This window comes from Mustelus asterias, chromosome 16 (assembly GCF_964213995.1).
Source record: "Mustelus asterias chromosome 16, sMusAst1.hap1.1, whole genome shotgun sequence".
NCBI lineage: Eukaryota > Metazoa > Chordata > Chondrichthyes > Carcharhiniformes > Triakidae > Mustelus > Mustelus asterias.
Genome location: NC_135816.1, coordinates 94,888,172 through 94,914,365, shown reverse-complemented (window position 1 = coordinate 94,914,365; position 26,194 = coordinate 94,888,172). Strand labels below are relative to the sequence as shown.

Sequence of the window (26,194 nt, the reverse complement as noted above, 5' to 3'; positions counted from 1 at the left end):
CTGCACTCCCTCTAAAGCAAGAACATTCTTCCTCAGAGAATGACACCAAAACTGCACACAATATTCCGGCTATGGCCTCACCAAGGCCCTGTATAATTGCAACAAGACATCTCTGCTCCTGTACTCGAATCCTCTCGCTAAGGCGGCCAACATTCAATTTGCCTTCTTTACTGCCTTCTGCACCTGCATGCTTACCTTCAGTGACTGGTGTACGAAAACAGCCAGATCTCGTTGCACATTGCCCTCTCTTAATTTATAGCCATTCAGGTCTGCCTTCCTGTTTTTGCTACCAAAGTGAACAACCTCACATTTATTCACATCATACTGCATCTGCCAATCATTTGCCCACTCACTCAACTTGTCCAAATCATGCTAAAGGATCTCTGCATCCTCCTCATAGCTGACCTTCCCACCCAGCTTTGTGCCATCTGCAAATTTGGAGATATTATATTTAGTTCCCTCATCAAAATCATTAATATATATAGTGAATAGCTGGGGTCCTAGCACCGATACCAATCCCTCCCTGTCACTTAGAAAAAGACCAGTTTATTCCTCGTCTTTGGTTCCTTTCTCTCAACCGGTTCCCTATCCCTCTCAATGCACCACCACCAATCCCATTTGTTTTAATTTTACATGCTGATCACGATGGGGAAAGGGCTGAGCACATGGGCGGGGAGCAGGGAGCAGAGGGAGGGAGAAATAAGGGGGAGAAAGCTGTGGCAAGGCGGCTATAGGACAGCAGGGAAGTTTCTACGATGAAATGGAGAGGATGGCAGGAGTTTGTTAGGAGTTGGAAGAAAGAGAGAGAGGCCGCAAAAAGGCAGGACACATGGGCTCTGGCGATGGGAAGCCGAGAGGTATAGGGGGCTGTGGGGAAGTGTGCACCGGCAAGTGGGGACAGGACAGAGGGGACTATGGGTGGGTGAGGAGATTGGCGAGAGGGAGCCATGGGGGCAGGGGACCATTGGTGGAGGAGAGGGACAGACGGGAGGGGGCCATGTGGGGGGAAAACAGTGAGTGGTGTGAGGAGAGGGGGGACAGGTGGGGGGGGGGGGGGGGGAGGGATGAGGAGGGGGCCGTGGGACAGGCGAAAGGGGAACTGAGCAAGAAGGGGCAGTGGCATGTTCAGAATGGTAAGACAATCTCGTGAGGGTTAAGAAACTGGGAGAGTTAGAGAGGCACCTCTGGCCTCTAAATATCGAATAGTCCATGATACGTACTGTAGTGGCTTCTCTCCAGTGTGGATCATCCTGTGAACAGCCAAATTGTGAGAACTCTTGAAGGCACGGGCGCAGTACTCACAAATATAATCCCTCTGATCTGTCCGGCATAAAGAGAGCATGATTAGGACCAAGAGGTGCGATAGAGACAGGCAGGGACACATAGACACAGGGAGAAATACACAAAAAGTCATTGCACAAGGGCCCATGGAGCTGGGTACAATCAATTAGCACAGATAGAGGATTGGTTCAAGGACAAAACAAATAGTCAGATCAATGTGTCACTTCCAAATTCGTATGTTGTGACTAGCAAAATGCCACAAGAATTTGTGCACTCCATTCCAAATCAACGAGTTGGACGAAGGGACAGGGAACATTTTGTGCAACATAGTAAAACCAAAATGCTGCGGATGCTGGAAATCTGAAATAAAAACCAAAAATGCTGGAAAGACTCAGCAGGTCTGATAGCATCAGTGGATAGAGGAACAGAGCTAACGTTTTGAGTCTGGATGACTTCTGAGATGAAAAAGGTAGCAATGTGATAGGTGAGATAGTTGGGGGATGGGGGGGGGGGGGGAGACTGCAGCAGAAAAGGTCAGGGATCAGTCAGAGCTGAGGACAGATTGACAATGATGTCATGGACACAAGACAAAGGGAATGGTCATGGTAGCATTAAAGGATAAAGAAGGTACCAATAATGGCAGAAAGGTGGTACCAGATTGTGTTCGTCGCAGAACAAGTCTTTGAAAGCTAAACAAGTTGCAGTACTTTTATCCAGATTTGCTGACGATATGAAGCTGGGTGGGTGGAGGAGGGGAGGGGTGGGGGGGGGGGGGGGGTGGGAATTACACAACATGTGAGGAGATGAGAAGACTCAGATGTAGACAGATTAAGTGAGGAAACAAGAAGGTGGCCGATGGAGTATAATTGTGGGGAATTGTAGGAAGAATAGAAAAACTACATTGTGAGAAACTCCTAAATGTTGGTGTTCACAGAGATTTCGATGTCTTTGTACAAGAAAAACAGTGAACGTGTAGGTACAATAACTATCACAGCTTGTTATGGCTCCTACTCTATCGAAGACTGCAAGAAACTACAAAGGGTCATGAACGAAGCCTAGTCCATCATGCAAACCAGCCTCCCATCTGTTGACTCTGTCTACACTTCCCACTGCCTCGGAAAAGCAGCCAACATAATCAAGCACCCCGAACATTCTCTCTTCCACCTTCTTCTGTCGAGAAAAAGATACAAAAGTCTGAGGTCATGTGCCAACTGACTCAAGAACATCTTCCCTGCTGCCATCAGACTTCTGAATGGACCTACCCCCGTATTAAGTTAATCTTTTTCTATATCTTAGCTATGTCTGTAACACTACATTCTGCACCCGCTGATTTCTTTTTCTTTGTACGGTAGGCCTTGTCTGTATAGTGCGCAAGAAACAATACCTTTCACTGTATACTAATACATGTGACAATAATAAATCAAATCAAATCAGTTTGATTATCAGAAACAGAAGTAGGCCATTTGGCCTATCTTGCCCACTCCACCATTCAATAATATCAGTTAATCTGATTGTGGTCTTAACTACAGTTTCTCTATGTTCTCCAAAACCCTCAACTCCCTTGTCAATCAAATATCTAAGTCAGCCCTAAATGACATAGTCAACACTGCTCTCTGGGGAAGAGAATTCCGCAGATTAAGACCCTCAGAAGCAATTCACCTCATCTCCCGTTTTAACTGGAAGAGCCCTTACTTCAAACTCCACGCCTAGTTCTAGATTACTCTAAGAAGAGGTGAAACATTTCGCAACAACCCTTCCGAAACCCCTCAGAGTCTTATAGGTTTCAATAAGATCACCTCTCACTCTTCTGAACTCAAATTAGTATCGTGCTAACCTTCCCCAAAGGACATGCCTTCATCCGCGCAATCAGCTTAGTGAACCTTCTCTGAACTAGTTCCTTTCAAGTGTATTCTTCCCCAAGTCAGGAGACCACAACTGCACAGGTCCAGATGGGAAGGCTAATGCTTTGCAGGCCTTAACTGCAGGGCAGCTGGAGCACCAAGAGTAACAAAAGTCTTGCTGCAATAAAAAACAGAAAATGCTGGATAAACTCAGCAGGTCTGGCAGCATCTGTGGAGAGAGAGAGAAACAGAGTTAATGTTTCAAGTCTGGATGGATGCCTCTATTCAGAGTTAAAAAGAGGGCGACATGAAGAATTATGTGCTGTATAAGAGGAACAAAAAGGTCAGTGATCAGTGGGAGCTAGGAGAGATTACAATAAAGATGTGGAGGACACAAGACAGAGAAAGTGTAAATGGCAGCGTTAAGGGCCATGGAAGGTGCTGATAGTTGCAAAAAGGTAAATTGGCAGAATGTTTCAAGAGGAGAACTTTCCATCATCTGCAATACTTCATTTTAAAGTCGTGCTGCAGTTTTGGTCACCATACCCAAGGAACGATATCTGGATTCTATGATGGGGGGTGGGGAGGAGGCCAAGATGGAACATTCACATGGCCCTTCTGGCTGAAGATGGCTTTGAGTATTTCAGCTTCATCTCGTGCTTAGTTCCACCATTGGTGAGGGGAGGGAGACTTGTGGAATCGTCTCTTTCAGGAGGTAGCTTAATTGTAGATCACCATTCACAACCAGACGTGACAGGACTCAAGAGCTTTGATCGGATCTGATCATGTGACTGTTTATCTATCTTTAGAATGCATATAACCCTGCGCTGTAACCTTAATACCTCAGCAGCTCATTTTTAATTATGCCTGATGCTGCAGCTGGCATTTGCTACACACTTAATTTTATAAGGGCTGGTCCCCTGGCTTGATCACGATGGCAGAGTGAAGGATATGTCAGTGAGAGAATGGATTACGGTTTTATCAATTCTGCTGCCCACAGTGCCTTATGGGCACTGCGTTTTGAGCGGTTCAATCTGTATTGTCCCATGTAGCACGGTGACAGTGCTGATATGAAAGTGTCCTCACAAGACAGGACTTTATCTCCACAAGGACCATGCAGTAGTCACTCTCGGATTTTGTCCCAGCAACAGTGAATGAACGGTGATATATTTCCAAGTCGGGTATCCGTTGCTCTTGTCCTTCTAGATCATAGTCAGTGCATCTTGTAAATGGTACACACACTGTTTGTGGTGATGGAAGGATTCAATGTTCGTGGAAGGGATAGCAATCAAGAAGGCTGCTTTGTCCTGGATGGTGTTGAGCCTCTTCAGTGTTCTTGGAGCTGCACAGTCATCCAGGCAAGTGGAAAGTATGCCTTGCAGACGGTGGATAGGTAAGTCAGGAGATGAATTGCTCGCTGCAGGATTCATAGCCTCTGACCTACCCTGGTAGCCACAGTATGGGCGATGGTTAAATCTTCTCTTGTTGGAGAATGTCATTGCCTGGCACTTGTCTGCAGCGAATGTTACCTGCCACTTGTCAGCCCAACCTGGATATCGTCCAGGTCTTGCTTCATTTGGACATGAACTGCTTCAATATCTGAGGTGTCATGCATGGAGATGACCATTGTGCAGTCATCAGCAAACATCCCCACTTCTGACCTTATGATGGAAGGAAGGTCATTGATGAAGCAGCTGAAGATGGTTGGGACTCGGACATTACCCTATTCTGGAGCTGAGATGATTGACCTCCAACCACCACAACTACCTTCCTTTGTGCCAGATTTGACTCGAACCAGAGGATTTCCCCCCAATTGCCATTGACTCCAGTTTTGCTCGGGCTCCTTGATACCACTCAGTCAAATGCTGCTTTGGTGTTGACGACAGTCACTCTCAGCTCACCTCTGTTGTCCATGTTTGACCAGAGCTGTAATATTTGAACCAAGGCTGTAGATTGTGAGGGATCAGTTCATGTAGTTCTTCCCTATTCTTGAGGACTCAGTCAGCTTGGTCAGTAGCAGGGCTACTGGGCCACCCTTGGTGATAGGCATTCAAGTCCCCTACCCTCTCTGCCCTCAGTGCTTCTTCCATGGTCAACATGGAGGATCATTGATTCCTCAGCTGAAGGAGGGCAGAAGAAGCGTCCTTGCCCCGTCTGACCGCATGCCGTGATGCTTCATGGGTCAGGATGACGATGGGGTTTCTAAGACATTGGCTGGAGGACAGCATCACCATGTCAGGCTGTTGCTTGACTTTTCTGTGGGACAGCACTCCCAATTTTGGCACAAGACTCCAGACGTTAGTGAGGGAGACCTTGTTAATGTTGTAATCCTGTCATTATTAAGTGCAAGCTCTAGTTGTAAATGGGAGCTGCTGCTATCAATTAGGAAAAGCTACAGGAAATTTTCTTCTGTCTAAGAGCTGGTTTCTACCTGTGTTGGTGGAGGGAAAGGGAGTCTGTGCCTTTGTTCTCTAGGTTTGGTGAATACTTTAAACAAGACTGGATCCAGATTCCTCCTTTACTCACTAAATAAGCAGTAAATTAGAACAGACCTTGCAGCGTTGACAAGCCCGTGTTTTCCTTTCTCAGGTCTGAATCCAATGCCACAATGAGTGGTCTTGCAGCGATTGTACAACTGAGCAGCTTGCTGGGCCACTTTAGAGGGCGGTTAAGAGTCAACAGATTGCTCTAGCCTGGGCTCTCATATATATCAGACTGGGTCAGGGCAGCATATTTCCTTCCTTCATGTTTGCTGAGCCAGATAAGCTATTACATCAGTCTGGTATTGCACAGGTGCTATGTTGACTGATCATAGCTTTTTCACCCAAATTTCTTTGATTAACCAAATTTGGATTTCCCCTGCTGCTATGTATCTTGATCATTAAGTCAGGCCTCTGGATAGCTAGTCTGGTAAAATAATCACAATGCTACTTTGCTAACAGTGTTGAACTCATTGATCAAGTTGGTTTTCATCTTCCTTGTGCATATACTGAACTGGGAAACTCTTGCGCTACACGGTGCTATGGGTTCATTAGGGTATATTTCGTTTAAGTTTATTTATTAGTGTCACAAGTACATCCACACTGCAATGAAGTGGCTGTGAAAAATCCCCTAATCGTCACACTCCGGGCCTGTTCGGGTACACTGAGGGAGAATTGAACACGGCCAATGCACCTAACTAGCACGTCTTTCAGATTGTGGAAGGACACCGGAGCACCGGGAAGAAACCCACGCAGACACTGGGAGAACGTACAAACTCCACACAGACAATGACCCAAGCCGGGAATTGAACCCAGGTCTTTGACGCTGTGAGGCAGCAGTGCCAACCACTGTGCCATCCACTCACTAATGCATATAAAAGTACAATCTGTGGAACTTGCGTTTTGCCTTGGGTGATTTGTTTCTGAAATGTAAAGCTGCACACAGGACCTGAGGCAAAGCTGCAAAACAGGGTCTGACACCAACTGCAGGCACAAGTCACACAACAAAGCACGGCCACTGCTTCATGCTGGTGGCTCACGACCATCAACCTCACCGCCCCCACCCCTCTACCTTCCGATTGTTGTCACAAACCTGAGTGGTGCTTCGTGTGTCGTAGCAGCTGTTTCTGAAGTCGAAAGAGGCGGCCGCAGGATGGGTGCGGGCAGACATACTTCTTCTTTAGCATGTGCTGATACCTCATGTGATGCTGAAAGAGGATGACAGTCATCGTCACAGTCACAAGGGCCGAGGTTAGTGCAACAAAGACATCACACATGCAGAGTGGTATAGCAACAACCTACCAACCCATGGAGGAGTGACGTCACTCACTACCACACAAAAGAGGAACCAGTATAACCACAACTCACTTTCACACAGGGACAGGCTACTATAACCATGATTCACTATTATGGTATTAGTATAACCACAATTCACTATCACACAGGCAAAGACGAGTGTAACCATGATCCCCTATCATGAGACTAGTGTAACCACAATCACTGACACACAAGTGATAGTGCACTGTTATTTCATTTCTAGATCACCCCATTCTAGATCAGAGTGGCAGGCACAGATTAACCAGATTCTAGATCAGAGTGACAGCTCAATGTTTAACCCTATTCTAAATGTGGCGAGCATTTTACTTTGAGAGTTAAGTCCTAACGGAAAGGAAAACCGAAACTTTGGGTGCCTGGTGAAGCCAAAGCCTCGGGTGCCTGGTGAAGCTGAAACTTTGCTTTGGGAAACTGAAACTGCTTGAAAGCGGATAAGAGAGACGGGATCATCCGAGCTCATCTCATTCAGTGGTAAGCTCCACGCAAGCTGAAGAAAACAAAGATTGGATCTAGGAACTAGCAACAACGGTTTTGCAACTGTTTCTGTTCCTTAAAGTAATTGATTAACCATACAGCACACAGGATTGACACCACAGGGGTTAGATAAGGGGAATACTAAGAGATCCACACCATCAAGACACTCATGGGCAGAGCTGAGGAGAGGGGGGGGTGGTCTGGGGAAGCGTGCCAGGTCGGTTGGGAGGTGCCGTCAGATGGGAACCGGTGGCTAAATCCTCAAAGAAAGGAATGCTACCAGAACTTTGAAGGAGTTTATGGATATGGTTGATGTCATGTATGCTATGTGGGCTGCTGAGTTGATCCCAAGATCAATCTTTGATGTATGTGCTATTCCAATTTCTCATATACATGGACCGTGATTTGGTTTAATATATAACTAATGATGGTTAAATTACTGAAGCAAAAGTTACAAGAAGTGAAACCTTGACCATTAATTTTCCTGTTGGGGGTCGGTCTTTGGTTTAATGACCTCAATGGGAATCTACGTCAATCATGGTGAGTGCACAGTTAAACCCTATTCCAGGTCCAAGTTAGAATGCAGAGCGTAATTCCGATCTGGATTACAGTAACACCACAGAGTTTAACCCTATTATAGGCCAGCGTGCAACTGCACAGTTTAACCCTATCCTGAATCAGTGACACTGCGCTATTCAATCCCATTCTGGATCAGACTAACCAAGCCAAACTTAACAACTTTCTAGCTCAGAGTGACACTGCATAGTTTAAACCTAATTAATTCTGAGTGACACTGCACTACCTAACCCTACTCTGGATCAGACAATCACAGCCCCGGGTAACTCCATCCTAGATCAGTGACAGTGTACATTTGAACCCAATTCTAGATCTGAGTGACACTACGGTTTTAACCTATTCTAGATTAGAGTGACAGTACACACTATAATACTATTCAAGGTCAGATTGATACTTCAGCTTTTCTGGATCAGAGCGACGCTGCACTGCTTACCCATATTCTACATCTGTGTGACATTGCACAGTTTCACCCCATTCTAGATGTGAATGGCTCTGTACTATTTAATCCTATTCAAGTTCAGACTAACAGAATCCAGTTTAACATGAACAAAGTAATGCTGAAACTTAACCCTATTGTAGATCAGAGCAGCATTACAAAATGTAACAAAAGCAAAACACAGCAACACTGGAAAGCTGAAATAAAAATGTTGGAAATAGCCAACTGGGAGCTTCTGGGAGTAAATGTTTCATGTCAAGGAGCCAAATTCTCGTTCAAGTTTAACGAGCTCTGAAGATAGATCCTCGAGCTGAAACAAACTGTTTCTCTCTCAAGTGAATCCCAGAACATTATGGAAAGCAGGGGAAGAAATTGCGGGCCCCTAGCGGAGATATCTGCATCATGACAGCCACGGGTGAGGTGACAGAAGATTGGAGGGAGGCAAATTGTTTGCCGTTATTTAAGAAAGACGGCAGAGAAAAGCCAGAGAATTACAGACCGGTGAGCCTAATGTCAGTAGTGGATAAGTTGTTGGAGGGGATTCTGAGAGACAGGAACTACATGTATTTGGATAGGTAAGGACTGATTAGGGATAGTCAGCACGGCTTTGTGCATAGGAAATCGTATCTTGCAAATTTAACAGTTTCTTTGAAGGGGTGACCAACAAAATAGATGAGGCCAGTGCAGTAGACGTTGTCCACGTGGACTTTAGCAAGGCCTTCGACAAGGTACCCCGCATGGCAGACTGGTCAGTAAGGTTAGATCACATGGGATCCAGGGAGATCCAGCCAATTGGAGACAAAATTGACTTTTCAGTAGGAGACAGAGGGTGGTGGTGGAGGATTGTTTTTCAGACTGGAGGCCTGTGATCAGCGGTGTGCTGCAGGGATCAGTGCTGGGTCCAAAGAACAGTACAGCACAGGAAACAGGCCCTTCGGCCCTCCAAGCCTGTGCCGCTCATTGGTCCAACTAGACCATTCGTTTGTATCCCTCCATTCCCAGACTGCTCATGTGACTATCCAGGTAAGTCTTAAACGATGCCAGCGTGCCTGCCTCCACCACCCTACTTGGCAGCGCATTCCAGGCCCCCAGCACTCTGTGTAAAAAACATCCAATGTTGTTTGAAATTTATATAAAAATGATTTGGATGAAAATATCGAAGGGAAGGTTAGTAAGTTTGCACATGACACTAAAATTGGTGGTGTAGTGGACAGTGAAGAAAGTTATGCAAGATTACAATGGGATCTTGATCAACCGAGGTATGGCAGATGGCATTTAATTCAGATAAATGTTGAGGTGTTGCATTTTGCTAAGACAAACCAGGGCAGGACTTGCACAATTAATGGTCGGGCCTCGGGAGTGTTGTCAAAAAGAAAGACCTAGGGTGCAGGTACATAGTTCCTTGAACATAGTGTCACAGTTAGACAGGGTGGTGAAAAAGGCATTCGGCACACTTTCCTTATTGGTTAGAGCATTGAGTACAGTAGCTGGGACATTATGTTACAACTGTACAATACATTGGTAAGGCCACATTTGGAGTACTGCATACAATTCTGGTCGCCCTGCAATAGAAATCATGCTATTAAACTGGATAGGGGGCAAAGAAGATTTACAAGGATGTTACCGGGACTGGAAGGTTTGAATTAGGAGAGGTGGGATAGGCTGGCACTTTTTCCCTTGAAGCATAGGAGGATGAGGGATGACCTTATGAGGGGCAGAGATAAGGCGAATAGCCAAGGTCTTATCCCCATGGTAGGGGAGTCCAAAACAAGACGGCAAGTGTTTAAGGTGGGAGGGGAAAGATTTAAAAGGGACCGGAGGGGCAGGTTTTTCACATAGAGGGTTGTGTGTATATAGAATGAGCTGCCAGAGGAGGTGGGTACAATTACAACATTTAAAAGACATTTGAACAGGTACATGGATCGGAAAGGTTAAAGGGATAGGGACCAAACTCAGGCAAATGAGGCTAGGTCATTTTAGGAAACCTGGTCAGCATGGATAGGTTGGGCCAAAGGGCCTGTTTCCTTGCTATATATCGCTTTGACTCTCCAGATGCTGCTGAGTATTTCCAACATTTTCTGCTTTTACTGCATTGCTAACCCCTTGTCTAGATGTTTGGCAGTGCGCAGTTTAGCCCGATTATAGATTAGAGTATCAGTGCATGATATAACCCAGTTCAAAACTGGAGTCAGAGCACACAGTTAAACACCATTCGAGATCAGCGATAGTACACGGTTTGATATGATTCTAAATCAGCGTCACACTGACGAGTTCAACACTATTCTCAATCGAAGTGGCACAGTACAGTTTGACTCAATTTTAAATCTGTGGAACACTGTGCAGCTTGGTCATTTATAACTCTATCCTTGGTCAGAATTACATTGACGTTCAAGCATTTGCAGTTCAAGACATTTGGTTAAAAGAAAGGTGTATAAAAAGGAATGGAAGTGTGCCAAACGGATTAGTTTGCACTGACCTGCAGATACCTTGGATTGGCGAGGATAGTTCCACAGCCTTCCATCTCACAGCGCACGTACTGGATTGGGGGCTTCTTCCTGAGGCAGAGAAGGGAGAAGTTAGATTTTTTCCCCCCCAAGCGGTTGTGTGACTTTGGAACTCTGTCCCAGAAGACAGGGTCGTTAATATTTTTAAGAGGGAGGTAGATAGATTCTTGTTAGGGAAGAGAATGAATGGTTATTGAGGTCGATGGGAAGATAGAACTTGAAACACAATCAGATTGGCCACAATCTTATCGAATGGTGCAGCAGTTCAGAGGGGCTGAATGGCCTAACTTTGCTCTAATTTCGTATATTCATAGACCTGGATGTTTAGTTACACCCAGCATCCTATTACTGTAAGACCCAGCCTCTCTCTCCCACCAGAATTCGGGTCCTTGAAACACTTTCTGGAGCCCCCTAACTGAAGCGATCACGTTTGTGGTAAACTGCAACCAGTCCGGTATTGGAAGCAGAACTCCCCAATGGTGATGCCTCTGTAATGTGGTTATACATCAGTCACTGTCCCACTCCCCGACTCTGAACTTACCGTTTTTTGGGTGGACGAGGGCCTCTGTCTTCTTTGGATCTTCGTGGTCTCCTGCCAAAAGTTGAAGAGATGAGCTGTCAGCCACATTAATATGCAGTTTATATTATATTGCTGCAAATGACACATTATCAAGTTCTCTTTGAACCTTATGACACAGGCCGTCAGCTGCCTCTTGTGCCAGTGGAAGAGAGAACGAATTTAGTCGCAAACACTGCTTTTTACCCATTAGCTTGCAAATTAGTCCACTTCAAGTTCCTATTGAATCTGATTCCCACTTTCCGTGACTATGTTAAGGCTCTCGAGACCTCAATAAGCTTCTGCTGAGAGACATTTCTCATGAATTTCACTCAATTTCTTTTGCCAGTTATTTTAAACCCACAACCTCCGATTCCTGACCCACTTACCAGGGAGGAAACCACTTCTCCTTCTTTACCCTATCAAAACTCTACATGATTTTGAACACCTCTCCTTGACCTTCTCTGCTCCAGGAAGCACAATCCCAGCTTTGCCAGTCTCTCCAAAATTGAAGTCCCCCATCCCTCTTATGTGGCAGGAGCTTTACGAAGCCACAGTTATCATATTATTATTATACAAACTTGAAGTGCTGGAACAAAGGAAAAGCTCAGCGAGTGAAAGAATCCAAACAGCAGATGTTAACCGAGAGGCAGACTAGTAATATCCAGGAAACAAAGGATCAAGAATAAATGCAGTAAATGGGAAGGGCCGAGAAAGGCCCTGGTTTTTGCCTCAGTTCAAGAATGGACATGGTAGAATATCTTTTGCAACCTGATACACAGCATGTACAGAAGCAAGGAAGCACACGATGGGGAACTGGTGAACAAAGAGGGGGGAAACCGAGTGCTGATGGCCTTGCACTCAAACTGACAGGATGCCTCGAGTAGTGATTCCTAGGAACTTAGCAGGCAAAGAAGTTATAATAAAGCTGTACGGTCCAGCCGTCATGCTCAGAGTACAACTCTGAACACCATACACTTCAGGAAGGACCTGAAGAGGGTGCAGAGAAAAGGCACAAGGAAGAGAGGGCCTCTGCTGTGTGGAGGAAGTGGGGCTGCTCTCCTTGCAGCAAGAGATGGTTAATAAGATTTAATTGAAGTTTCCAAAATTGGGAGGTTTTGGCAGAGTAATTAAGAAAAATCTACTTTAACTGGCAGATGGGTAAGAAATCAGACTATTTTAAACCTCCGAGCTCTGGTTAGTAAGCCATTTCTCTAGTTTCTTTGCCACACTGAAGCACTTCATCCCTACCACCCTCTTGGCAAACTTTGTGCTGACCCTGTCTGGAGCCCTTGAATAATATCCATTAAGTTACGTTCACACCCGGCTGTGTCGTGATGTGAAAGGCACGATACAGTGCAACAAACAGGCCGTGCACAGCTTACAAAAAATTAGAGGAAACATCAACCATGCCACTACTTGACACAATTACTTACTTTTCCTTGTTTTTTTAACATTAATTTACGATATGGAAGTTGCTGGCTATGTCAGCATTTATTGCCCATCTCTAGTTGCCCTTAGATAGGTGGTGGTGAGCTGCCTCCTTGAACCACTGCAGTTGTTGAGGTGTAGGTACACCCACAGTGCTATCAGGGTGGGAATTCCAGAATTTTGACACACAACAGTGGGTAAACGATGATTTATTTCCCAGTCAGGATGGTGAGCGAGTTGGAGAAGAACCTCCAGGTGGTGGTGTTCCAAGATATCGGCTGCTCTTGTCCTTCTAGATGATCATGGATTTGGAAGGTACTGCCTCAGGAACCTTGGTGAGGTACCTGCATTGCATCTTGTAGATAGTACCCACTGTTAATCAGTGGTGGAGAGACTGAATGTTTGTGAAGGGGTAGTAGTCAAGAAGCAACAGAAACACAAACTGCTGTGAAATTTCAGTAGGTCTGACAGTATCAGTGAAGAGAGAACAGAGCTTTTGACTAGATTATGGGTCATCTAGACTTGAAACGTTAATTCTGTTCTCTGTCCACCGCTGTCACCTGCTGAGACTTTATAACATTTTCTGTTTTTGTTTCAGATTCCAGCATCTGGAGCAATTTGCTTTTATCTTAGCAATCAAGCAGGCTGCTTTGTCCTGGATGATGTGTAGCTCCTTGTGTGTTGTTGGAGCTGCACTCATACAGACAAGTGGAGAGTATTCCATTACACTCCTGACTTATGCTTTGTAGATGGTAGACAGAAAGACAGGGGAGTGGTCAGGAAGTGAGTTACTCGCCGCAGGATATCTAGCCTTTGACATGCTACAGAATTTATCTGCCTCACCCAGTTCAGTTTCAGGTTAATGGGTAAGCCCCAGGAAGGTGATAATGGAGGACTCAGCAATGCTAAATGACATTGATTGTCAAGGGGCAATGGTTGGATTCTCCCTTGTTGGAGAGGGTCATTCTCCAGCATCTGTGTGACACGAATGTTACTTGCCACTTGTCAGTCTGGATATTGTCTAGGTCTTGCTGCATTTGGACATGAATTTCTTCAGTTTCTAAGAAGTCATGAATGGTGCTGAAGATTGTACGTTCATCAGCGAAGATCCCTTATGATGGAAGGAAAGTCATTAATGAAGCAGCTGAAGATGGTTGGGCCGATTCAATGCTGCTATTTTCAAAGTCATGTACCCGATACGTATTCAGAATCGCCTCACTAACTCATCTGTTTCCTTCACAGGTTTGTGCTGCAGTCCCTGAAAACTGTGTCAGTTTGAAAACTGCACACGATGCCCAGATGTATAATTGATGAGGGAATGAAGCCAGATGGAAGGTTGAAGTGGGAATGGAATTGGGTGGGGAAATCACTGGAAGGGGAAAGGAATGGCGTACTCCTCAGTCAAAGGGAGAACTCATGGATTCTGTTACCTTTTAGGAAGCTCCACCTGCTCCACTGTCTCCACTTTCTCTTTCCGTGGTTTCCGCCTCGGTTTCCCACGTTCTCTGAGGATTAAAACACATTGCAAATCAGAGCTCTTCAGAAAGTGATCCATAGCCTGCAAACACCAACAATCAGGCATTTCCAAAGGCGAGATGGTGGAGAGGTGAGGGGGGCCAGATGAAATCAAGAAAATGTAGAGAGGACAGCACCCATGGGGGAAGAGGGAGGTGGTCTGAGAGGGCGCGGGGGGGTTGGAGTTGTTAGAAGATGCGGGGAAGGATGTTGAGTTGGCCAACTGTGGAGATAAATTTAAAAAAGACAATTGGGGAGGAAGTGATATGGTTAAGATGGGTGGAGCAGGAAGAGAGAAAAGGTGGGAATGAAAAGGGAGGAATCATGGGCCTGCAGCGAGAAGATGATTGGAAGGGTTAGACGTTGTGCAGCAAGGATGCAAGGGGCAGGGCTAGTCAGAGGGCAGGCTCTTGCAGGGGTATGCTCCCACCTCTGTCTCCACCTTGTTACCTGTGTGGTGACGGTTCGTACATTTCATCTTTGGGATCATCGTGGAATGGAACGTCATCATCTGTCTCCACCAATTCCGGCTCTTCTTCCTCACTGCAGAAATACACAAGGGCTCAGTCACGGGGATAATAATATCCTCTGTCCTGTCATCACAAACTGACTGCCCAAATCACCCCATTATCAAAATCTGGCATTCCAACCCCCTTCACACCCAGAAGGAGCCCACGCTGCCACATGCCATAATAATCCCCCTTCATCATCAAATCCTGTAATAGCTCACCCATCAACCTTCGCACCTTGGGACAACATACTTGTACAACGTCACACACTGGAATAACACCCCAACTCCCTCAAAACTGCCACCACCACACCACCCTCCACCACCTGCACCCCCATATCTAGAGAAATATCCTGTGCCTACATTGGACACAATGCTCCCAACACACTCGAGGGGGAGGGTTCATTACATTTATTATGTTTGTTCAAGGCTGGCTGGAAAAGGCTCAGATGCTGGGGGGGATCTAGGCCATGAGCAGACCAATGCGAGAATGAGGGAGGTATCTCCTACCTATTTTCCAGTTCCGGCTCTCTGATGGAATCAGGCAGACCTGGGCAGAGGAGAGAAATGAAGAAATGAGAAGTGGAAGAACACAACAAACACAGGGAACCATTTGCTTCTATATTGCACTTGGGGAACTTCAACTTCCTGAGATACAAGGGAGGAGAATGTCTCCCCAAGGGTGATTCATCTTGGGTAATGTCTGGAGTTCTAATCTGGTGAAAAGCTAAAGTTTTTTTTCAAAACACTCACTAATTGGTCCCAACTTGTTAAGATCTCTACTCCCTCCCTTGTCTCTCGTGGAATGCTCCCTCTAAAGTGTTGTCTGATGTATGCAAGGAGATTGAGCCGTGCATCTTTGGTACCTAGCACAGTGATACAATCCTGCTTTTTGCTGGTATTTAAGTGCTGGGGTGATTTTCATATTAGAAGCTGTAAAGTAGCTCTCTGTTTGATAAAAGTCTGGCCCTTCACGAGGCTCAAGTGCTCGTTTCCAACTCCTAACTTTTTTTTGTCCCCTGGTTCAAGCTACTGAAAGCAATGCAAAATATCTGAGCCAGTGTCAGTCAACGCAAGTGAAGCTCATATATACTCACTGCAAGTATAAAGAAAAAAAACTTTTTAAAAACTCTTTCTCGGGTGCGGATGTGGCTGACAAGGCCAGCAATTGCTGCCCATCCCTACCTGACCTCAGGTGGTGATGGGCCACTCCCTTGAATCACTCGTGTCCACATGCTGTTTGTACGGCCGCTTAGGGTGCTGCTTAAAGCAAGTGAGCACCAGATATTTAATGGTGAGGGTAGGGCAGGTATTTTTTGATATTTGTTCACGGGATGTGAGCGAAGACAGTTGTCCTTGAGAAGGCGGTGGTGGGCTGCCTTCTTAAACCGCTGCAGTCAATGTGGTGTAGGTACATCCACAGTGCAGTTAGGGAGTGAGTTCCAGGATGTTAACCCAGCAACAGTGAAGGAACGGTGGGTGATATTTTTCCAATTCAGGATGATGAGTGGACTGGAGGGGAACTTGCAGGTCTTCCACAAACATTCAGACTCTGCACCATTGATGGTCAATCGCACCAATGTCTACCATCTATTGGATTCACTTCAGGAAGTCACCAAGGTTCCTTGGGCAGCAAATTCCAAACACACAACCACTACCATCCAGAAGGACAAGGACAGCAGATACTTGGGAACATCACCACCTGCAATTTTTCCTTCAAGTCACTCACCATCCTGACTTACAAATATATCGGCTGTTCCTTCACAGTTGCTGAGTCAAAATCCTGGAGTTCTCTCCCTAGCAGCACTGTGGGTCTATCTACACATCAGGGACTGCAACGGTTCAAGGCGGCAGCTCACCACCACCTATCCAAGGGCAACTAGGGATGTGCAATAAATGCTGACCTAGCCAGCAACGTCCACATTCCATAAATTAAATTTATTAAAAATGGGTGGCGGTCCATTCCATCTGCTGCCTTTGTGTTCTAGGTGGTAAAGGTTGAAAGATGCTGTCTAAGTAGCCTTGTTGAGTTACTGCAGTACGTCATGCATATGGTACACACTGCTGACACTATATGTTGGTGGTGGGAGTGAATGAGTGGATAGGATGCCAATCAAGTGGGCTGTTTTGTCCTGGATGGTTTCAAGCTTTTTGTGTGTTTGGAGCTGCGCTGATCCAGGCAAATGGAGATTATAAATATTTAAGCATTTTTTACTTATTTGTTTAATCAATCTTGTTGGCGAGGCCAGTATTTACTGCCATCCTCATTTGCCATTGAGAAGGTGGTGGTGAGAGTTGCTTTCTTGAACTGATGTAGTCCAGGTATACCCACAGTGCTATTAGAGAGGGAGTCCAGGGTTTTGGCCCAGCAACTGTGAACAGATGATGATATGGTTCAAAGTCTAGATGGTGAGTGACTTGGGAGGGCAGGAGGTGGTGTTCCTCCATCTGCTGCCCTAGATACAGCTTGTAGATTTGGAAGGTGCTGTGAAAGGAGCCTTGGTTAAGTTGCTGCAGTGGATGTCGTGGATGTGTCTTTGGTTGCTGGGCTGTGATTGTCATGACGGACTGAACTAGCAAACCAATCTCATATTTTGCAGCTGCCAGGGAGTTCGGAGTCTGCCAACCACTCTGCCTTGGCAGCCTGTGATTGAGAGTGACTAGGGAGTGAATACTAGGGTGCATCCACAAGTTGTGTTGAGGCTGTCCTTAAAGATCTCAGCTCACCTGGTGTCTAATGCAAGTATCCACTTACGAAAGAAGCATTTATAAAAAATGTGTGGGGGTGTTGCTGGCTAGACCAGCATTCATTGCCCATTTCTACTGCCCCGTGAGAAGGTGGTGACAAGCTGCCTTTTTGAACTGCTGCAGTCCATGTAGCAATCTCAGTTTTACTGATTGTGAAATTCTAAAAGTGCCGAGGCGCACACAGACTTGAATGAGTGTTCTAATGCACTGAAAATGGAAAGAACTTGAACAGCCTCCCGACATCTGCGCATGCATATGCGTGCACCCACACAACATACACCACCCCCTCCAGCCCCACACACCCAACAAATGAGTCATATGCAATTAGGGGACAAAGGGTTAAGATTGGGGTTATCAGGCACCATTATTGTTCCAGCTGTACTCACCAGCCAGTGAGATACTCTCGTCCTTCTGGTCAGGGTCTGGCACAGACTCGCAAATGAGCTGCATTGTCTCCGTCTCCATGTAAGGCTCTGTGTCAGCCGGTTGCTCTCCAACTAGTTCCCGGCTGTTGACCACGTGAGTGTGAATTTCCGGGGCAGGGAACGCAGAGGGTGAGGCCTTCTCCCAGTAATGGGCCTCCCATTGGGGGTCTGAGGTGGGGTCGGGCTCTGGATCCTCACACGCACTCTTGGCTCTCCACCGCCCTCGGCCCAGTTTAGTCTTCATCAAAACTACGGGGGCTGTCTTCAGCACTGGGAGCTCTGGCAAGGGCTCTACTGGGGGGTTGCAACAGAGAGACAGAGAAACCGTGAGAGAGTAAGAGGCAGTTGAATGGAGGGGTTGGACGGGGGGGGGGGGAAAGAAGAAACAGAAAAAAAAGAAACAGGGAGACAAAGAGAAGAAGAGAGAACTTTAGACAGGGAGAGAACGAGGAACTGGTTAGCAAGTTTGCAGACAACATCAAGATTAGTGGCACAGTGAAGAGGGTTATCTCGGATTGTAACAGGAACTTGACCAATTGGGCCAGTGGGCCGATGAATGGCAGATGGAGTTTAATTTAGATAAATGCAAGGTGATGCATTTTGGTAGATTGAACCAGGACAGGACTAACTCAGTTAATGGTAGGGCATTGGGGAGAGTTACAGAACAAAGACATCTTGGGGTACAGGTTCATAGCTCCTTGAAAGTGGAGTCACAGGTGGATAGAGTGGTGAAGAAGGCATTCAGCATGCTTGGTTTCATTGGTCAGAACATTGAATATAGGAGTTGGGGCGTCTTGAAGTTGCACAAGACATTGGTAAGGCCACACATGGAATACTGGGTACAGTTCTGGTCATCCTATTATAGAAAGATTATTATTAAACTAGAAAGAGTGCAGCAAAGATTTACTAGGATGCTATCAGGACTTGATGGTTTGAGTTATAAGGAGAAGGTGGATAGACTGGGACTTTTTTCTCTGGAGCGTAGAAGGCTTAGAGGTGATCTTATAGACGTCTATAAAATAATGAGGGGCATAGATCAGCCTGATAGTCAATATCTTTTTCCAAAGATAGGGGAGTCTAAAACTAGAGGGCATAGGTATAAGGGGAGAGGGGAGAGATATAAAAGTGTCCAGAGGGGCAATTCTTTCACTCAGAGGATGGTGAGTGTCTGGAATGAGCTGCCAGAGGTAGTAATAGGAGGTGGGTACAATTTTGTCTTGTAAAAAGCATTTAGACAGTTACATGGGTAACATTGGTGTGGAGGGATATGGGCCAAATGCGGGCAATTTGGATGAGCTTAATGGTATAAACTGGGTGTATGGACAAGTTGGGCTGAAGAGCCTGTTTCTATGCTGTATATCTCTGACTTAATAACTTTAAGAGAGAGTGCATGGATTGCGAAGAGTGTAAGACAGACAGAAAAGGGGAGAGAGAAAGATGCAGAGAGAAGAGAGAGAGAGAGTTAGAGAAGGAGAGATAGAAGCAGGAAGATCAAGAGCTGAGTGGTAGATACTGTGGGGAGAATAAAACTGTGATGGCAATGGAAGGAGGGAGAGAGAGAGAGAGGAAGGGGGAGACAGAGGAGAGGGGGAAGAAGGGACGAAGAAAATGCAGGAGGGGAGTGGGAGACGAAGAGGAGTATACTTGAAAGAGAGATAGATTATGCGTGACAAAGAGACAGTGAAAGGAGAAAAGGAGAGAGGGAGACATAACAGAGAAGCATCTCAAAATGCTTCACAGCCAATGAAGTACTTGTTGAAGAGCAGTCAGTACGGTCAGGCAGGAAACCAATCTGCACTTACAAAGCTCTCATTAACACAATGAACAGATAACCTGTATGTGATATTGATTGAGTTATAATTGACAGACAGGACTACACTGCTTTTCATTGAAATAGCACGATGGGATCTGCTACATGCAACCAAGTAGGCATTGGGGCCTCGTTTAAAAGACAATACATTTGGCAATGCCATGTTCCCTCAGGACTGCAATGGACTGTCAGTCTTTGTGTGCTCAAGCTTGAGAGTGGGACTTGATTTGATTTATTATTGTCACATACATTGGGATAGAGTGAAAATGATTGTTTCTTGTACGCTATACAGACAAAGCATACCGTTGATAGAGAAGGAAACGAAAGCGCGCACAACGTGTTACAGTTATATCTAGGATGTTAGAGAGTTCAAAAGAGAGAGAATTAAGTTTTAAAAGCATAGAATTAGAACGTATACTGGGCACAGCTTGCAAGAAGTCGCCTTGTTCCGGTGCCATCTTGGGGGGAAAAAAACTTAAACCGGAACTTTATGATGCAGAGGTGAGCAGGACTCCAACCAACCGAGTGACAGGAGAGACACTAACGAAAAAGGGGAGAGCCTGATGGAGAGAATGGGACAGGGAAGGTGATGGAGAGAAGTGGAAAGACAGGAAGTCAGAGAGAGAGAGAGAGAGGGGAAATGGAGGAAGCAGAGGCAGAAGGAAGTGATAGAGGAGGTGAAAAGATGGGGGGGGGGGCAGACAGAAACAAAGTGAGTTGAATGGAGCGCGCGCGACAGCGGTGAAGGGGGGCCAAAGCAGGGGGGAGGGGCCAAAGCATGGGGGGGGAAGCAACGAGAGGGGCACGGGAGAATTAAACTGTCACTTTTAGAATTGGAATGCTTTGAGGAGCTTGCAGTAAAGCAACAGGCTTTGTGGCACCCTTTGGTGCTGTAACTTTCAATAAGTGTCGCTTGAGGTGCAAGTGATCAGTTTAGGCACACGCATCGAAATGCTCAGTCAGAAGTCTCACAACACCAGGTTAAAGTCCAAAAGGTTTATTTGGTAGCACGAGCTTTCGGAGTGCTGCCCGTGCATCAGGTGAGTAGTCACCTGGTGAAGGAGCAGCGGTCCGAAAGCTCATGCTACTAAATAAACCTGTGAGACTTCTTACTGTGCTTACCCCAGCCCAACACCGGCATCTCCACATCATGGCACTGAAATGCTCAATGCTGCAGCACCTTGCGAGCTGCTGCTGTTACCTGCTTTTCCCACCAGAGGTCCTCAGCGAGCAAATGCAAGGCACGAGTGAGGCAGCGCCCTTGTGTGGCCACCTTGCAGTACTGCTGTCCTTCAGAACATTACACTGGGAACAGAACCACCAGAAAATACGCTAACCAGTGGCCATATTGCAAAGTGCCAATGCTCTGCCGAGCATTTCGACTGACATGTTTTTTAAAAAACTTGCAGAGACTCCACACAATCTTTTGCTCTGGGAGTTGCTCCATCCATTCGGCTAGGCAAAATGAAGGAGGTGGGTTGGGGTAGGAATGAGTGCAATTCAGTTGAGGCCGAACCAGTCTTTTTTCTGTACAAAGTTTTATGTAACTTCCTTGCTTTTGGATTCAATGCTCCTGTTACTAAAGTCTAGGATGGTGTATGCTTCATTAATCACTCTCTCAACCTGTCCTGCACCTTTAATGATTCAAGCATATTTGCACCCAGTTCCCTCTGCTCCAGGGCCCACTTTAGAATTGTACCCTTTGTTTTATGCATATTTCCTCCAAACACAAGATCACTTTCACACTTCTCTGCATCACATTTAATCTGAGATCAGTCTCAGATTAAGCTGTCTACGTCCTTTTAAAATTCTATACTGTCCTCCTCACCAGTCACAATATTCTAAGTTTTGTATTATCTATGCCAAGATGCAAGATATTTATATATGAAAATATACATAAAAGGAAGAGCAAGGATCCCAATGACCCAGGAGGAACTTCACTTTAAACTAGTTCAAAACAAATTCATCAATCAATACCCTGTTTTTCATGTTGCTATCATCCCTTTTATTCCACGAACTCCAATTTTGCCACAACTGCTGTGTGGCACTTCATCGAATGCCTTCTGGAACTCTTATATAACAGCACTACCCTCATCAATCCTTCGGTACCTCTTCAAACAAAAAGTTAGTTACACGTGATTTTCTCTTCAATTCATGCTGGCTTTGCTTAATAAAGCTGTGCTAGCTCAAGTCACTATTAATTTGGTCCCAAATTACGACTTCCAGAGGCTCTCCACCCCATAGGTTAAATTGACTGACCAGGATTTGCAGGGCATATCTTTAAGCCCTAATTCTCCAATCCTCTGGCAACAGCCCTGAGTCAGAGGAAGATTAGAAATTTATGATCAGTGCCCCCTCCCCCCATTTCTACTTTTGGATTGTCCTTTATATTAGCTGCCAGTCTCTTTTCATACTCTCACTTTGCATTTATCTGGTTTTTGAATTTCCCTCTAAATCTTCTAAATTTCAGCCTGGCTCTTGATTGCATTAACCACCCGACATCTGTCAAATGTACCTGATGTCCTTTGACAAAATACAGAGAACAGCAGAGAGTTTGTATGGATACGACTGAAGGAGGAGGGATAACTGCAGATTTCCACAGACATTAATGGGACACAGGGATAGCTGCCCATCCACCACACAAGTTATTCCTTGGGAAAGAGATCGAGCAAAAACTTTGGGGGAGCGAGAGGGGGCGGGCAGGGAGCGAGGGCGGGTGGGAGGGAAGCGGTGAGGAGGATGTTGACGGGGGAGGGCGGGGAGCGAGGGCGGTGAGGAGGATGTTAAGCGGTGAGGAGGATGTTAAGCGGTGAGGAGGATGTTAAGAGACTTAGATAACTTGAGTGAGTGGGCAAACACATGGAGGATGCAGTATGACGAGGGTAAATGTAAAGGAATCCACTTTGGACGGAGAAAGACAGTGGCAAGTGTTAGTTAAATAGTGAAAGTAACCAAGCTGTTCAACACACTAGCTTAAGGAATTAGAAGGGAAATGGTGTTGGTAAAATTAATGGGATTGAAGGCTGATAAATTCCCAGAGCCTGATAATCTACACCCCAGAGTACTTAAGGAAATGGCCCTAGAAATAGTGGATGCATTGGTGATGATCTTCCATCTATAGACTCTGGAATAGTTGCTACAGATTGTAGGATTGCCAATGTAACCTCCCTATTTCAAAAGGGAGGTTCAGAGAAAACAGGGAAATCAAGACCAGTAGGTCTGACGTCGGTAGTGGGGAAAATGCTGGCGTCCATGATAAAATAATTAATAGCAGAATACTTGGAAAACAGTGGCAGGATCAGACAGAGTTAGCATAGATTTAGGAAATGGAAATGATGCTTGACAATTCTAAGAATTGTTCAAGAATGTGATGAATAGAGTTAGTGAGGGGGACCCAGTTGAAGGCTTTTGATAAGAGATTAGCATGTAAAATAAAGCATATGGGATTGGGGTAGTGCATTGAGATGGACAGAAACTTGGTTGGCAGACAGGAAACATAGTCGGAATTAACGGGTCTTTTTTCAAGTAGCACGGTGACTAGTGGGGTATTGCAGGGATCAGTGCTGGGATCCCATCTATTCATGATTTGGATGAGGCAACTAAATAAATGTAATACCTCCAATTTGCAGATGACACAAACCTAGGTAGGAGGGTGAGCTGCGAGAGGATGCAGAGATGCTTCAGTGTGATTTGGACAAGTTGACTGAGTGGGCAAAGGCAGATGCAGCATAATGTGGATAAATGAGGTTTTCACTTTGGTAGCAAAAGCAGACAGACATTTTATTTGAATGGCTATGGATTGGGAGAGGAGAATGTGCAACGAGATCTGGGTGTTCTTGTACGAGTCGCTGAAAGTGCGCAATCAGGAGCAGCAGGCTGTGAACAAGGCAAATGGTATGTTGGCCTTCATAGAGAGAGGATTAGAGTACAGGAGCAGGGATGACTTGCTGCAGTTATACAGGACCTTGGTGAGACAGCACCTGGAATTTTGTGTGTAGTTTTGGTGTCTTTTTCTGAGAAAGGATGTTCTTGCTATAAACGAAATGAAGCAAAGGTTTATCAGACCGATTCCTGGGATGGCGGGACTGACGTATGAAGAGATTGAGTCAGTTTGGATTATAATCACTGGAGTATAGAAGAATGAGGGGGCTCTCATAGAAATCTATAAAATTCTAACAGACTAGATAAATGCAAGAAAGATGTTCCCAATGGCAGGCAAGTCCAGAACCAAGGGTATCTAAGGATACAGGGTAAACCACTTGGGATAGAGATGAGGAGAAATTTCTTCACAAAGTTATGAGCCTATGGAATTTTGCACTACAGAAGCAGTTGAGGCCAAAACATTGCATGTTTTCAAGGAGTCAGATCAACTCCTGGGGCTAAAGTGCTCAAAGGACACTGGGGGGGGGGGGTTGAAGAGAAGCGGTAACAGATTATTGGGTTGGATGATCAGCCATGATCGTAATGAATGGTGGAGCAGAATTGAAGGGCCAAAAGGCCTACTCCTGCTCCTATTTTCTATGTTTCTGTTGAAAGTTCTATATTATGCAAGATTTAAATGTTTTCATCATTCCGCAAAGCACCAAATATTTTCTCAGATTCATGGCACTGCAAAGTCCCACATGGCAGGTTGGTTAAGAAGGTTGAGGCTCATGGGATACAAGGAGAAGTGGCTAGATGGGTGGAGAACTGGCTTGGCCACAGGAGACAGAGGGTAGCGGTCGAAGGGGCTTTTTCCGGCTGGAGGTCTGTGACCAGTGGTGTTCCGCAGGGCTCTGTATTGGGACCTCTGCTATTTGTGATATACATAAATGATTTGGAAGAAGGTGGTAACTGGTGTTATCAGCAAGTTTGCGGATGACACGAAGATGGTTGGACTTGAGGATAGCGATGAGCATTGTCGGGCAATACAGCAGGAGAGAGATAAAATTGGGCGGAGAGGTGGCAGATGGAATTTAATCCGGATAAATGTGAAGTGATGCATTTTGGAAGAAATAATGTCGGGAGGAGTTATACAATAAATGGCAGAGCCATCAAGAGTATAGAAACACAGAGGGACCTAGGTGTGCAAGTCCACAAATCCTTGAAGGTGGCAACACAGGTGGAGAAGGTGGTGAAGAAGGCATATGGTATGCTTGCCTTTGTAGGACGGGGTATAGAGTATAAAAGCTGGAGTCTGATGATGCAGCTGTATAGAAGGCTGGTTAGGCCACATTTGGAGTACTGCGTCCAGTTCTGATCGCCGCACTACCAGAAGGACGTGGAGGCGTTAGAGAGAGTGCAGAGAAGGTTTACCAGGATGTTGCCTGGTATGGAGGGTCTTAGCTATGTGGAGAGATTGGGTAAACTGGGGTTGTTCTCCCTGGAAAGACAGAGAATGAGGGGAGATCTAATAGAGGTGTACAAGATTATGAAGGGGATAGATAGGGTGAACGGTGGGAAGCTTTTTCCCAGATCAGAAGTGACGATCACGAGGGGTCACGGGCTCAAGGTGAGAGGGGCGAAGTATAACTCAGATATTAGAGGGATGTTTTTTTACACAGAGGGTGGTGGGGGCCTGGAATGCGCTGCCAAGTAGGGTGGTGGAGGCAGACACGCTGGCATCGTTTAAGACTTACCTAGATAGTCACATGAGCAGCCTGAGAATGGAGGGATACAAACGATTGGTCTAGTTGGACCAAGGAGTGGCACAGGCTTGGAGGGCCAAAGGGCCTGTTTCCTGTGCTGTACTGTTCTTTGCTGTCTCATAATGCCAGGGACCCAGGTGACTGTCTGTGTGGAGTTTACACATTCTCCCTGTGTATATGTGGATTTCTTCCTGGTGCTCCGGTTTCCTCCCACGGTGAAGATGTGCAGATTAGGTGGATTGGCCATGCTAAATTTCCCCTTAGTGTCTGAAGATTTGGGGTTAGAGGGATTAGCAGCGTAAATGCGTGGGGTTACGGAGAATAGAGCAGGGTGGGTTTGGGTAAGATGTTCTATCGGAGAGTTGGTGCAGACTCAACGGGCCGAATGGCCTCCTTCTGCACTGTACGGATTCTTTGAAGATTGTCCAACAATTGGAGCCATTTTCTCCACGTCTACCCCACTCAACCAATTTGTGATCTGTGCTGTATCCACTTCTCCGACAACAAAAAAAGGCTTTTGATAAAGTTCCACATTAGAGATTAGCATGTAAAATAAAGCACATGGGATTGGGGAACCGTGCGCTGAGATGGATAGAAACCTGGTTGGCAGACAGGAAACAAAGTTGGACCCTTTTGAATCCAGATGT

The 26,194-nt window shown here is 45.8% G+C and overlaps 1 protein-coding gene across 6 annotated transcripts in view; it reads right to left on the bottom strand.

Annotated features, from left to right (window-relative positions):
* LOC144505306 (uncharacterized) overlaps positions 1-26,194 on the bottom strand; it is a 65,298-nt gene that overhangs the window by 2,366 nt on the left and 36,738 nt on the right. For 2 of the 6 annotated variants that reach the window (XM_078231421.1, XM_078231418.1), the window contains 8 exons: positions 18,072-18,401; positions 15,448-15,487; positions 14,880-14,972; positions 14,345-14,419; positions 11,469-11,519; positions 10,900-10,978; positions 6,696-6,810; positions 1,221-1,320 (listed from right to left, as the gene is read on the bottom strand). In XM_078231421.1, the coding sequence (XP_078087547.1) occupies positions 1,221-1,320; positions 6,696-6,810; positions 10,900-10,978; positions 11,469-11,519; positions 14,345-14,419; positions 14,880-14,972; positions 15,448-15,487; positions 18,072-18,401 (883 nt within the window). Of the gene's footprint in view, positions 1-1,220; positions 1,321-6,695; positions 6,811-10,899; positions 10,979-11,468; positions 11,520-14,344; positions 14,420-14,879; positions 14,973-15,447; positions 15,488-18,071; positions 18,405-26,194 lie in introns of all 6 variants that reach the window. The other 4 variants (XM_078231419.1, XM_078231422.1, XM_078231417.1 and 1 more) reach the window with 2 other exon arrangements.